Source organism: Myripristis murdjan, chromosome 7, assembly GCF_902150065.1.
Source record: "Myripristis murdjan chromosome 7, fMyrMur1.1, whole genome shotgun sequence".
Lineage (NCBI taxonomy): Eukaryota > Metazoa > Chordata > Actinopteri > Holocentriformes > Holocentridae > Myripristis > Myripristis murdjan.
Window position 1 is genome coordinate 18,513,428 of NC_043986.1, and position 13,981 is coordinate 18,527,408.

At 40.8% G+C, this 13,981-nt stretch overlaps 1 protein-coding gene across 1 annotated transcript in view; it reads right to left on the minus strand.

Annotated features, from left to right (window-relative positions):
• Nucleotides 1-10,210, minus strand: part of LOC115362028 (solute carrier family 12 member 5-like) — a 47,355-nt gene extending 37,145 nt beyond the window's left edge. Inside the window, exon 1 of the mRNA XM_030055792.1 lies at nucleotides 9,819-10,210. Coding sequence (XP_029911652.1) covers nucleotides 9,819-9,873 — 55 coding nt within the window. The 5' untranslated portion in view covers nucleotides 9,874-10,210. The remainder of the gene's footprint in view (nucleotides 1-9,818) is intronic.
• Nucleotides 10,211-13,981: the final 3,771 nt, after the last annotated feature.

The window sequence follows — 13,981 nt, forward strand, 5'->3', positions numbered from 1 at the left end:
CTCCAAGTTCACCCGAATCCGCCTGCATTAGCTTCACCCGATCTTATTCACCCGATTGCGACTGCCTGTCATGGTGCTAGTTTTAATAAAACTCAAACTCATATCCAGATGAAGCCCTTTGCTTGATGTTGTGTGATGCTGGGATACATAGCGTATGAGGATAATGAGTTTTTCGCGTAGAATATTATTCAAATATTATTTTAATGTACTCATTCCGCATATAATTATTCATATAATTATTCATACATAATTATCCATAACTCTGTGTTGTTGACCCATAACCACCCAAATCTGTGGTTTACTGATGGGACCTGGAGGATGTGGTTCAATCTGTGTGTCACCTGTAACCACCAATGGTTCCTAGGTAAATATTCATCTTACTGGGATCAAGCCAGATTATAGGTTATGTTGCAGTCAGTTAAGAGAGGTAAAATGTATTTATATAGCCTTTCATCACAAAGCATGTCTAGATCAACAGCCTACTCAACCAACAAAATATAACGCAAGGAAACGAAACAACACACAAAACATAAAATAGCATGTTGAAAAGACACAACAAGCCTACCTTATATATCCAAACTAGGCTACCAACCTTAGACCAACTCTGTGAAGACAATGAAAGCCTTTAGGGACAGCTGACACACTGGAAATGAAATATACTGTAATAAATATGTCTTTAATCTAACAATGTTTTAGGAACTGGACTGCACAGTAAACTTTGTTTTCTGTTTGTTTCATTCTCTCCGCCCCCACTCCGCTATTTCTTAGTTACTCATCGTCCCACTGCAACATCACTGCCCTTCCTTGGAAGAATACAGAAAGAGTGCATTGTTACTGAGCAGATGTCAGGATATGTACGTTTATTTTAACACTGATGACAGCGAGAGGAGTGCTCTGTGCCTGATGCTTCCCATCACCTCTGAAGACAGACTGAGTGATGTGACTGGACTACAGTGAGCGGACTGAGAGAAAAGTGATGAGGAGGAATGGATTAGACCACAGTGTATTTCATAATCTCCAATCTAAGAAGACCGCGTGGGACAGAAAGTATCAGATGTTTTAGCTCAGCGGGAGGATTAGAGTGTAAGGCTGTATCTTTGAGGTTCTCCATGTCTCTTTTAGTCCGTATTTTTTTCTGTTTTGTTTGCTCTGTTAGATCTAGAAGTGTCAGCTTTTGTGATGTGATCATGGTCTTAGTAAAGCCACCAACCAGCTCAGTAATACAGACTCGAAACTGACTGAGAGAGTATGACACCTGTGGCTCACTAGTCAAAAACCCACTGTCCTCTAATCCACAGGGGGTTGAAGATATATTTGATTTGTTAAATCAGTATCATTGTCATGGTTTTCTGTTGCAGAGAAATGGCCTGTGTCTTCTAGTCCATGCCATTCAGAAACAGCTGGCAATCCCTATTTATCAAAGCTGTAAATCAACTGAGAATACATCAGTGAAATTACCAGGAAGCAGCAATATTAAAACCCTTTATATGGTATTAAGAGGACGGGCTTATATAATGCAGCGCTCCTCTGCAATGAGATAATACCCAACACTCTCCACAATTACATAATGACTGCTCATCTCCACTATAACCTGCCTATAGACACTCTGTAGGAGACAAATGATGAATGAATGAACCGCAGATTGGACAATTATCACACAGGCCAAACACGGGCTATAATCTCACAATTCTTTCTATTCAGACATTAAAGTGTAGCATGAAATAAAAGCCATGCATTTCTCTGTGCCTGCTTTGTGTGGGAAATGTATATAATGGACAATTTCTACTGAAACTCTACCACTTGGTCAGTGTTTCACCGTGTATGTAAGAAATGACGTGTGTGTTTGCTGTAGAAGGGGCTGAAGCTTCCCTCGTGTCCTTACAATAACTGCTGTTGATTCCCTGATGCATTTCATTTTGAGAATAACAGTAAGAATAACAACAATAATAGGAATGCCCAAGGACACTTCAGCAGTGTGTGGATGCGAACTGACAGACGGGAGATGACCTGAACCCAGGGCATTCTAATAATAGTGTGATCATTTAATAGTGTGATACTTTATTGATTAACTGCAGGGAATTTCTTTTTTGACTTCACTCCTCCTGTGCTCAGAGTTCAGAGCAAAGGTCACCTGCAGAACAACATCTCTGGAGCCGGCAGGGATATCAGTGTCTTGTTAAAGGACACTGTGGCAGCATTGATGCGTATTAATACAAGACTTGAACCTGGGAATCTCTCTCTCTCTCTCTGTCTCTGTCTCTGTCTCTGTCTCTGTCTCTGTCTCCCTTCCTGTTACTAAGTAGGATAAGCCACTTGAACAAGGACAGGGTGCTTGTTCAGCTTACAACTAAGACACAAGCAACAGAGTGCTGTCTGACCAGGGCTGTGCTGATGGAGTCGTCACCTTCATCCAGCCCCCTGTGATAACGAGGCTGGTGGCTCTCTCTGCTCTCTGTATGTACCCCTCTCTCTCTTAGTGAAATTACAGTGGCAGTCGCTCTGCATCGACGTATGGGCAATCAGTTAAATTGATTCAGATTCAAACACCGCTGGATGAGCTAACGACATCTGGCAAGCAGATTAGTCCATCTCGGAGTAGGAGGGGTGCAGTTAGGTGGGGTTTTCTGGGAGAGCAAGAGGCACAGCAAGGTGCATATAGTAACTTTAGGTATTTTATTATAAATATTGGAGATGGTTATCCCATCCCTTCAGCCTTGTCCTTGTGTCAGTTCATCACTCACCTGAGAGAAGCAGCAGGGTGATACGCTGACTGAGCAGCAATTTGGTTGAAGCAATCCTCTTCAGAGTAATCAATTTCAATAACGTGAAATGAATGACGAGGGGGATCGGCGTGCTCTAAGTGAATGAATGGCTGTGGATGAAGGGATTGCAAATCACACCCATCATAAAACATGCACCTGTTTGTGAAGTCATGCTGTTGCTCTGCTAAATATAATAAAACACTGAGTTATAGTCCAGTTAATGCCAACTAAAGTACTGGCACTGACGTTGTTCTGCCTAACAAACATTCAAAGTTGTATGGATGAAGAGTACGCAGCCAACAACATGTTCCCTCCGTTCAGTGTGTTGTGAATGCAAATACACTGTATGTGTGTATGTGTGTGCATGTGCATGTGTGTGTGTGTGTGTGTGTGTGTGTGTGTGTGTGTGTGCCTGCAGCCAAGGTTTAATCTCTCCCAGTCTAAACAGCCCCTAGAGGACAAGTCCAGACCATCTGCCCCCAGTGCTCATTTTGACCTACTCCAAAAAGACAAGGACACTGAGGCAGCGAGCAGCATCTGCAATCCTGCCACTCCGTCTGTCAGTCCTCTATTCTCACATTGTTGTATACTTTTATGGCTTCCTGGAGCTACAAATAAGCTTTGAAATGAAGAGTATTCCATTAAAAATCTGAAACTGTAGGCTAGCTGTGGCACTGTACTACATTTACAGTCTTAGCAGCAAAGTCTCAAAACTGCGCCAATCCAATGCACAGTTTTGTGAATCCTTTGTGTGGTAGTCGGGCTACCAAGTATGTTTAACTGTCCACATACAATGTCTGCATGGGTTTGAATCTGGTAAATGCTATGTTGTCATTAATAGTCATGTCTCTCCTCTGGTCACTGTGGTGTTTGGAAACCTGTTCAAAAGAGAGAGCGTGATCTGTCCACACCTGTATGCTTCAACACCTTTGTTGTATGAGAATTTGGTCTCGACTACATATAATCTAATGTCAAAAATTCAAACAACAGTGCATGAACATAGACAACTGATTGTCCAGACTGAGATAAGGTCATCTCTAAGTAACAGCCCTCAAAAGACCATGTGGTGTAGCTACAAATGAACAGTTAGATCATACACACTGTGCATAGACCATTCAGGAGTGTGCACAAATCTAAAAATGAAAGATAATATTGAGTCTGCCAATCTGTGGTCCTCGGGCAAGTTGTTTGAGATCCTATAGGGGATCTCAACAGGGGAACTTTTAATATAGTCTTTAACCTGTACAAAGGACATCAGGCTGTGTGCAGGCTCATACAGGATCAGGAGTTCAGAAAGATAACTTGGTGCCAGGCCATGCAAAACCTTAAAAGTAATTAGCAAGATCAGTTCTGGGACAAACAAACAACTAGTGAAGGAAATGGGAGAGATGTGGTCCTGTCTCTTAGCTTTAGTCCTGCTGCAGCTTTCCGAACACATTGCAGCCATTCTACCTCTTCTTGGGTAAGGCAGGTCTTTGAAATAGTCACTGCATGATGAAATAAAAGAATATGTAATGCTCTTATTGTCACTGAAATTCAGCACAGATATATTTTTAACAATGTTCCATAGGTGAAAAAAGTATGACTGGATGTTGCTCCAGGTCAAACAGGACCATCAAGTTCCTCGAGGCAGATTTCATATGCTGATTCAGGGGACCAAGGGCAGGTCAAATTTGGCTGGAAACAAATGTTGGAATTTAACTGCAAAAAATATTTACACACCCAGTCAACAGTTGTGTAGAGGCCAGTGTGGTTCACACAGCTTGACTGAGAGGTACAAATGTGAATCATCAGCATAACAATTGAAGGAGCTTTCATGCCCTCTAATCATATGACTCAGAGACAAAATAAACATGGAAAAATGAATTGTTCCAAGATTTGAGGCTTGAGGTACACCACACGTGATCTAGGAGTGTGAGCAGACAAAGCTATTCATGGACACAACGAATTTCCCATCAATCAGGAGGAAAACTGGTCTTGGGCGGACCCTTAGATGCACTCTCTCAATCTGTCAATAAGGCTTTGATAATCAACAGTGTTAAATGGTCCACCAAGGTCAAGCAGCATTAAGCAGTCGCCTGCATCAGCATTCATCAAAACATCATAACCTTGATAAGAGTGGTTTCTGTGTTGCTACTGGAAACCAGACCGGAGATTCAAATTCATTACTATCCAATATTTCCAGCAGGGCTTCAGAAATAAAAGTTAAACTCCAATTATGCCTGCAGTTCATGAGAGCAGAAGAACCAATACCTTCTTTTATTTTTAGAAAAGGCTGAACACAGGCAGCTGTTTTGTATTTAGGGACACAATCAGAGGACACATAGTTTATGTGTTTTTGCAAGGTTTCCATTCTGCTGTAATCTCCTCTGGCACTGGAAACCTTGTCAAATCACACTGAAACTGGATGGAAATATAATACTGGAGTTAAATGGGAAAGGTCCTTTTTTTGTATTTTGGATAAAATATTCCTTTAAGATAAATCAAAGCACAAATGATTCAAAATATCTCAGTAAGGGCTTGAAACATTAATAAAGTAAACAAATTAATAAGTAAATTACATCTACCAAGAGAGATAAACATTTCTCTAAAGTTACACGAAAAATTTAATCTAAACAACCAACCCTAAAAACAGCAGCCCACCACCACAGCCATAGAGTCCTGGGAGAGCTGCTAAAATCATAGTACAGGGCACACTGTCCCAGACTAAAAATATTTTTACCAATATAAAATGTTTTATTTGTCTCTAAACAGCATCATAAAGCTTTAAAGTCCACATCAAGACATCTTGAGTAAAATCCCTCAGATCTGCTGTCTTGTTGCTTTCATAATAGACGTCATCACACCAGCCTACGTGTTCAAAGCAACAGCAAGGCAGTGGGTTTATTTGGCAACTTGCATTATATTCTAAACCACATGCTTTTCCATGTATCAGCTCTATTATCATAATAAAAGCCCCACCTCTGACCCTGCAATACTCAAACATGCTGTTATTTTATGCTCTTACATAAATACTACTACAACTTTTATAAGGGCTTGACCTTTCTTTATCTCATGCATCATTTGCTCCAGCTGATGCAAACAATATTTTAGCAGCTACAGCCCTAAAGCAAATCTTGAGCCACTAGTTTGAACTGGCCATGGCAACACTAATGAGTAATGTCTGCATTGCTGCCATAATGCATTGTTACATCCCCCTCCAAGAGGAGTTATTTTATTTATTATGTCAGCATCATTGTGGTTTGATGTACAGATAGATATACAAGAGTGAATCTTCTCTATATAACCCAAACAGAAAATGTTAGACAAACTAGAGACTCAACAAAAGCAACTGTGTATTAGACTGTGTATAAGACTAATTTTCTGTTTTGTATATTTGGCAGCTACCAATCACATAGTTTGACATATTCCCTTGTGCATTTTAACTTAAGCCACAGTAAAAAGCGATGGCAATTCTTTGAAGACAGCAGAAAAAACACACAACTCCAAATAAAAGTGTATCATCGAGTGTGTGTACCAATTTTTTTATGTCGTGAAATGAACAGTGAGTCAGCTATAAGACCACTGTGGAAGACAAACATGTCGAGTCTTAATGTAATCAGATAGAGACAGTTTAGGACTGCATGCCATGGTCAAGGGCACTTTGGCATGTAGTTTCAGGGGAAGCACACCATCCATTTTACTTCCCAGTTGGTTTGGTGATTTAAACTCGTGAGCGTTAGGCAACTGACCCTGGACTTAACAGGCTAGGTTAACTTCTTACAGTGTTGATTGCACATTTTGCTGTGGTTTTAATTTCACCTGTATGACTGATAATCTACATTGCATACTGTGGTATATCCACATCACATTAAAATGTAATTTAAAGATTACTAGAAAAGTCCATGATTAGTGTAGCAAGACGTGTGGACATGCTTATACGGGACGAGATGGGAAGAGGTGTCAGGCTTTGTTTCCATCTCAAAGGGGAGTGAAATTGAGGTGCCCACTGCAGGAGTGAACTCTTTCTTTATTCCCTCCAGATTGCTTTGATTGCTAGCTCACTGATTAGAATTAATCACTGTTTAATTGCAAGCTGACAAGGTGCATCCTCCAAGGTTCCTGTTTCCTGCTGAATCTTTGGTTCCCTAAATCCGGCTTTTAACAAGCAAGAATATGAAAAAGTGTTTTTTTTTTGTTTTTTTTTTTTGCCTGGAGGTCTGATCCTGGGCCTGTTCATCAGTATGCTCCTGTTCTGTCTTCTCTCTTCGTATAATGATCGCTCTCCGGCATGCCTCCACTTGGACCCCAGCGGCACCTCATTACTCACCAGTGTAAGGTAATGATGTAGCTTAAATGGTAGATTCAAAGGAAAGGACCATTGTCAACCTGAGCTCCAATGCACTTAAAATATGTGAAACAGTTTATGCTTGCCTGTTACACAGTTCTGCTTCCTGTAACCATATTTATAACATGTATTAATATGTTGTTATGCTAAGGGAGTGGTCCAAGGTTTTTCAGTTCCTCTTTTACTTTGGGGTCTTTATATCTCTGAATCAGTTGGCAAAATATTGTGAAATGACATGCAGCTGAAGCTTTGAGAATAACATGTAACTAAAGCACAGATTATATGTGGTAGTAGTAGAGGAGCTTTACCTAGTTCAACCATGATCAAATCTGTTTGCCTACTATAATTACAAAATCATCACACAAACACAAATTGCTTCCAGTTTTCAGTTTCACATGGTACTACATCATGTAGACATGGATAACACTCTCTCCATTTGGCAATTTCACTGCAGATCAAGCATATCAATTTTAATTTGAAATGCCTTTACACTCTGGTGTGCTACTTCTACCCACCGTTTTCCACTTTTACCACTGACACACATTTCAGGTGCAACAAAAAAGAGACAAGCCGGTTAATCTTTCACTGGGATGGAGTGCAGAAGTGGCATGTGTCGGCTTTTGTCAGTGCCAACCAGAGGCTACTTGTCAACTAATTCATCAATAAAATGAGAACAACCTTCCCCCTCAGTAACATAATTAAGGCCCCTAATCAATAATCATTAGGTAGACAGGGGAGCATACAAGATAATTACAGACACCCATTTATTGTCTTTGGCAGCCATGCATTTTGTTTTAATAATGGATATCCTTAGCTGAGAAATTATTAGAGACCATTAACTGTATTCATAAATAACTGTAATAGCACATAGTGTGTAGCAGCTCTTCCCAGGCAGTCTGCTGTCATTAATTCTGACTAGTGGAAACACAGAGTAGCTACTTTCTTAATCATTACACCCACACAGCGCTCACATGAACACACAGAATACTGTCAGTGCCGGTGCACTGCCTTTCACTTGGCTCACTTGAATGTATCCACGCGATCATGTACAGTAGTAAACAGCTTTGACAGAATGCAGGAAGGTCAGTGCTGACTGAATTTCCACTCAGTATCTCGTAGCTGTCTTTGTAATCCAGTTTTCTACCTTAATCCTTTAAAACAACATCAAGTCTTGGGATAAATGCCAAGACAGCCAGTTGATGTTAAAATAGTCCAGAGAGAGGTCTGTGCAGTGCAGGTGATGTGTAGTGAGTTTCATCTACCTATTTTGCCTCTGTGCAGCACACATTGTTGCTTTATGCCCGCTCTATGAAGTGGAAGGTAATAATTCCACATCAGACAATGACCCACAAGAAGCACAAAGCACAGAGGATGTCACACAGAGGACAGAGCCTACGGTACTCCACTTATTTCTTAATCAAGAATTTAACAAGGCAAGAGGAGCGGTTTCAGCATCTCAAACACAGTTTTAAGTGCAATGTATGTGTAAAGTGTCAAAACAAAAAAGGGGATGACTGGAATTGTAAGTTGAACCACTTATGTGGTTCAAATTACAGAAACAGTGTGTGCAAACATCAGCTTAGTAGCTCATTGTGTTTTGGGAAATCCCTCAGATTCCAAAATTAATTTATCTAAGCAGCACATAATTAATCCTGCCTCACAGCACCGCTTTAAAATTTCCCTTGTTGAATGTGTACACACACACACGCACACACACACACACACTCACACGCACACACACACAGAGTCTTACTTACTCACATTACTTATAAGCACTTTTTCACCAACCAATAGAAAAAAAAATATAAGAGAACAAACATTTATGTCAATAAAGTTGATTCTGAATCTTAAACATTGCACTGTATGTCAGTGTAATGGTCTATCCAAGACAGACTGTACACACACACACACACACACACACACACACAGGCATGCACTTGCACCATTGTGAATGGCAGATATTGCCTGTGGCAAGATGTTCTTGATGGGGAGAGACATCAGCATGAATGAGTCTGAGAATCAATGGCTGGTTTCCCCAGACGCTCTGCAGGGCTTGCACTCTGTGTGCGTGCTGCAAGCCTCATTGCTGGGTGCTGAGGATGCCTTTCACATGAAAGTATAAATCTACAGGCAGAATCTTTGGCAAGCCACATCTGAAGGGTTTACTGTCACAAAACAATACCACACACTCAGGCAAGGGCACATGCGGAGAGCATTAAAACCTGTATTCAAAAACCAGTGAATGAGTGAATCAAGAAAGAGTTGAAAAAGTCTGAATGCCGGTCAGACAGATGGAGGTTGGCATATGCAACCGCAGGAGGTCCTGTTGCCCAAACATAACTGTGCCTGAGAGCCAAGTGACAGAGCCATGGAGCAGATGATGGAGTCTTGGCTATGTGAGTCTATTTACTGTTTCCATCCTCTCAACACATGGACCACCACTATTTCCTGTCACAGCAGCCTTGAAGGAAGCAGCAGAGTCGAGCAGCACTGACAGAGTTTTCCTCTCTCTTTTTCTTTCTTCCTTTTACTCTAACAAAAAAGGTGGACAGATGCATGAACTAACACTTCTCTGCGTGTCCCTGAAATGACATAATCTAGTTTCCATAACTTTGAGCCCCCCCACACACACACATGCACTCACAAACACATACACACATGCACACATATGGCCTCACACGTACACTCACTCACAGTCACATCAATCTGTGACAGGTTTCGTCACTCACCCTGGCTGTTGGGTCCCCCCTCTCCCTCCTCGCAGTCAGTCACACTGTTTAACATCTTCTCTCCTCCTCAGGCTGTTGAGAGTAAGACAACTCTGGAGCTCGCTGTGGTCTGCAGCCACGGCAGAAACACCACTGCCACCACCACCGCTGGGATGCGCTTTATTCCTACGTCTCACTGCCTCCTTTCTCAGCTCAAAAATCAGTGGAGAGAGGACAGAGTCTCTGCCTTGGCAGATTTGTTTCTCCCCTCTCTCCTACTTGTCGTATTCTCTCTGGCGTGTTGCGTGATTCCCTTTTTCTCTCTCTCTGTCTCTCTTCAGGAGGAGGACAGAGAGAGTGAGAGAGGCTGCAGGGTAGAGTTGATGATGGTGCACCTCTGAGCACGGTGTCACACGCTCACTCGCTCACATGCACGGTCCCCGTCTCTGTGTGCTACTCGGCCCCCAGTCAGTTTAAGCCTGATGACTACATTCATCATGCATTCAGAAGGTATTATCTCTCTCTTCCTCCCACCCTCCTGCTCTCTCCCTCTCTCTCTCTCTCTCTCTCTCTCTCTCTCTCTCTCTCTCTCCCTCTCTTGCACGCATACTCATCATCATCCACCATCTCATCATGAGAAAGGGATGGATGGAGAGGGATTGAGAGACAGAGTGGACGCACGTCAAATGACAAAGTGCTGCCTTCTGAGATTAAGCATCTTCTTTGATGTTCTTTTTAGATGGAAGACAAGATTCCATTTCATTACTGCTTATTCATCTGTCTTTTGTTATTTTTCCCCTCCTGCTTCTCTCTTTTATATTTTCCTGCATGGTTATGGCCCATTATCCGCAGAAGGGCTGCAGGCTGTACTTGTATAACTCTCCGTGAACTTACTGGGCAGAGATGCAGGCCTCTCACAGTTACTGCACGCTGGTGTGGCAAATGTGAGGTGAAGGGCAAACCAGGGGCCTTGGAACATGATTTTGGATGGATGTTTCTTGTTCCTGATTTTTTACTTTTTAAGTTTGTCTCTTTATTTCTGTCACTATGAAGAGAAAGTTGTGGTACCATTTTTATAAATAACACTAAAAGGCAACTCCTTAAAATGCACTTAAAATACTTATAAGCAGGGGAACTTACAGAAGGCTGCAGTGTCCTGTCCTGTAAACATTTCATCTGTAAATTTCACACATTTTGAGTTGAAAAAATAGTATGGCTACTTTGTAGAACAACTTAAGACAATTTCAGAGGTCTCTTCTTAAATCGTTTTACACAGACACAAACCTTCTGATGGTGTGATTTCTATCAGTAAATCTCACATATTTATGGAGAGTCTTAAAAAAGGACACTGAGCTCCAGTGACAAGGTAACATCACATATCTGAGGCGAAGAGAGGCTTGAGGAAAAAGTAAACTCACAGTTTGGTGTGAATGGAAAGGCGAAGTATTATGTGAGCAAAAAGAGATGGAAGGACAAAATGAGAAAGCTGGATGGATGAGAGAAAAGACAGAAAAGAGAGGAGCGCAAGAGGAGGGTGAGCTCACAGACAAAAGAGAAACGAGATGGAAAGTGGTGCAGCTGTTGGAGACCAAGAAGAGACATCTTGTGTGGTGTGTGCATCCATAGCACTGGACTATAGAAAGCACTAATCCATGGCCTCTCCTCAGTGATGAATATAGCATGGCCGAAAAGAGAGAGAGAGAGAGAGAGAGAGAGAGAGAGAGAGAGAGAGAGAGAGGGAGAGAGAGAGAGAGAGAGAGAGAAACACACACAACAACTGTCGTTTAATGGATGATGGGATGGGGGAGCTTTTCAAAACATTAGTATTTTATGCTTGTTATATTTGTCATTATGCCGCAGTGAACTGTGTGCCCGTCTCTGGTGAGATGATCTCTCAGTTTTGGCAGATGTTCAGAAGGACTTTATCCTCACAAACTGAAACCAGCGACAGTCTCCACTCCCTGGTGTTCACTTCCAAACATATTGAGTCCCTGAGCCTCTTTTACAGCCAGATGAACCTGCACTGTGCCATACCATGGACAGAGGGACATAAATCTGATACAATATTCAAAATAAATCTTCATCCAAACTGCAGTATGCCACAATAGAGTTGATAGATTGATTGTAAAAAAAAAAAAAAAAAAAAAAAAAAATTATTTTTAAAGACTAAAAGCTTTGGGCAGAGAAACAACAATCACTTAATGGGCATAATTAATATATAGCCAGCTCAATTCAAGGAGAAAGATATTGTTATTATATATTTGTGGAGAAGGACTGTACTGAAGTAAAATAAAGTAAACTGAAGTAAAATGGAGGAGGGAACAGGGTTATATTGCAGGTCACAAGAGGGATGGAGGCTAAAAATAATGATTGTGCATTTAAAAGATTAACAAAATATATTGGCCCATTGAAGAGAAAAATGTATACAGTATTTAAAAAAGCGATTAGGGTACATTACATACTGGACACAAAAATTTGAAGGTGCTGGAGGTGGATAATCACAGGGAATTGGACAAGTCAGGACCACAAACTACTAAACTTTTGAAAGCACAATTAAAACATCCACTATTTCTCAGTAGTTATCTGTTTATTGTTTAGTTGTTTGATCCTCCAACCTTAAATCTTTAAACCTTAAAAAATATCGAACATATTGTACCTTGGTGGAGATTTGAACCTTGGAGATATTGTCATTGCTGCTGATAAGCACATAATCAATAATAAACTTTAATCACCCAGAGTGACTTGCAAACCATTTGGTTTCAAATAATTTGTCATGAAATGTCCCAGATGGGCCTGCGCTCCCTGATCACGTGTGAGAGAATGACCCTCAGCCTGATTACTTGACTCCTGTGTGATGCCTAAATATCCAAGGAGGTTGAGTTTGAGGAGCTTAACAATTGTAAAGAACTATATTCCTTTTAAAATAATTTGAAACAGTTTATTTTTTTAGGACAGGCACCAGAATGTGGACCGTGTTCCTCTGTGCTTTTTTGTAAGTGAAGGAAACGACTCGTTCTCTCCTTAAGCTATCCTATTCTATATGACAGAACCATGAAACGAGCAAACTGATCTTGTAAACTTCTGCAAATCAAGATGGATTCACACACTAGGGGACACACACAGCACAATTAATCTCGGCTGTATTTCCACTGCTCGCTGCTGGATCAACCTGATAGTCACAAGCCCAGTGGAGCTGCAGTGCAAAGTGCTGCTCGACACGGGATGAAGAGCAAAATCTCACCTCCATGATGCAAAACAACCAAATCTGTGTAAACTTCTCAGTGATCAGGAATGAACTGTACCATTTACATAAAAGTGTTTGCGGTTCGGGTGTTATTACATGCAAATACTAGAATCAGCATATACCTTACAACCATTTGATGATGATTTATTGATTTATTATTGATATATTGTCTTATCCAGCATCTGTTAGGCCAGTTCATCAATTCATGGTGGACTGGTGGTTGTCTTCATGCTATTTCAGTCGATGGACGAATGGATTCAAAATGGGCAAAAACAGACAATCAAAAAAAGGCAAAATTTTCTTCTGGTTGTGTTCTATTAAGCAATTCCAAATATTCATAAATATTTCTCATATGTCTTCTTTCCTCCCTATGACTATTAGCTAGCAAAACAAATAACTTATTGTATGTGTAAATATAATAACTTCAAAATTACCATTCGTTGATACTTGGCACTGACCAATCTCATTATTTAGCTACTAATGAAGAACTATATTGCAGGTGAAAGTACCTAATTATTAATGTATATTGATTATTAATACTTTAGTATTCATCTTGAAAATATATGAACAACATTCATTAGGGTTCATGACCTGGAGACTGAGAATCTTCACAGTCTTCAAGAATCTACAAACATGTCCGGTTGCCCTCAATTCAACTCTCCTTAAATAATCATGACCGGGTAACTGGCCGTGTGTTGTAGCCGGTGTTGTTTCAGAGCTGCTAAGCCTGAAATAATTAAAGCAACATCAGAGCTGTGGCCCGTCCAAAGGAAGGGGAGAATATTATACTGCATTTAAATCATCCACAGGGTCTTCCACAACATGGTAAAACTTTGTGTGGATGCATACTGATTGTGTTAGGCTACAGTGTCTCTTCAAGTGAGCAGCTAATAAATAGTGAACCATGCTAAAAATGTTTAACAGTTTTGTATGTAACTAA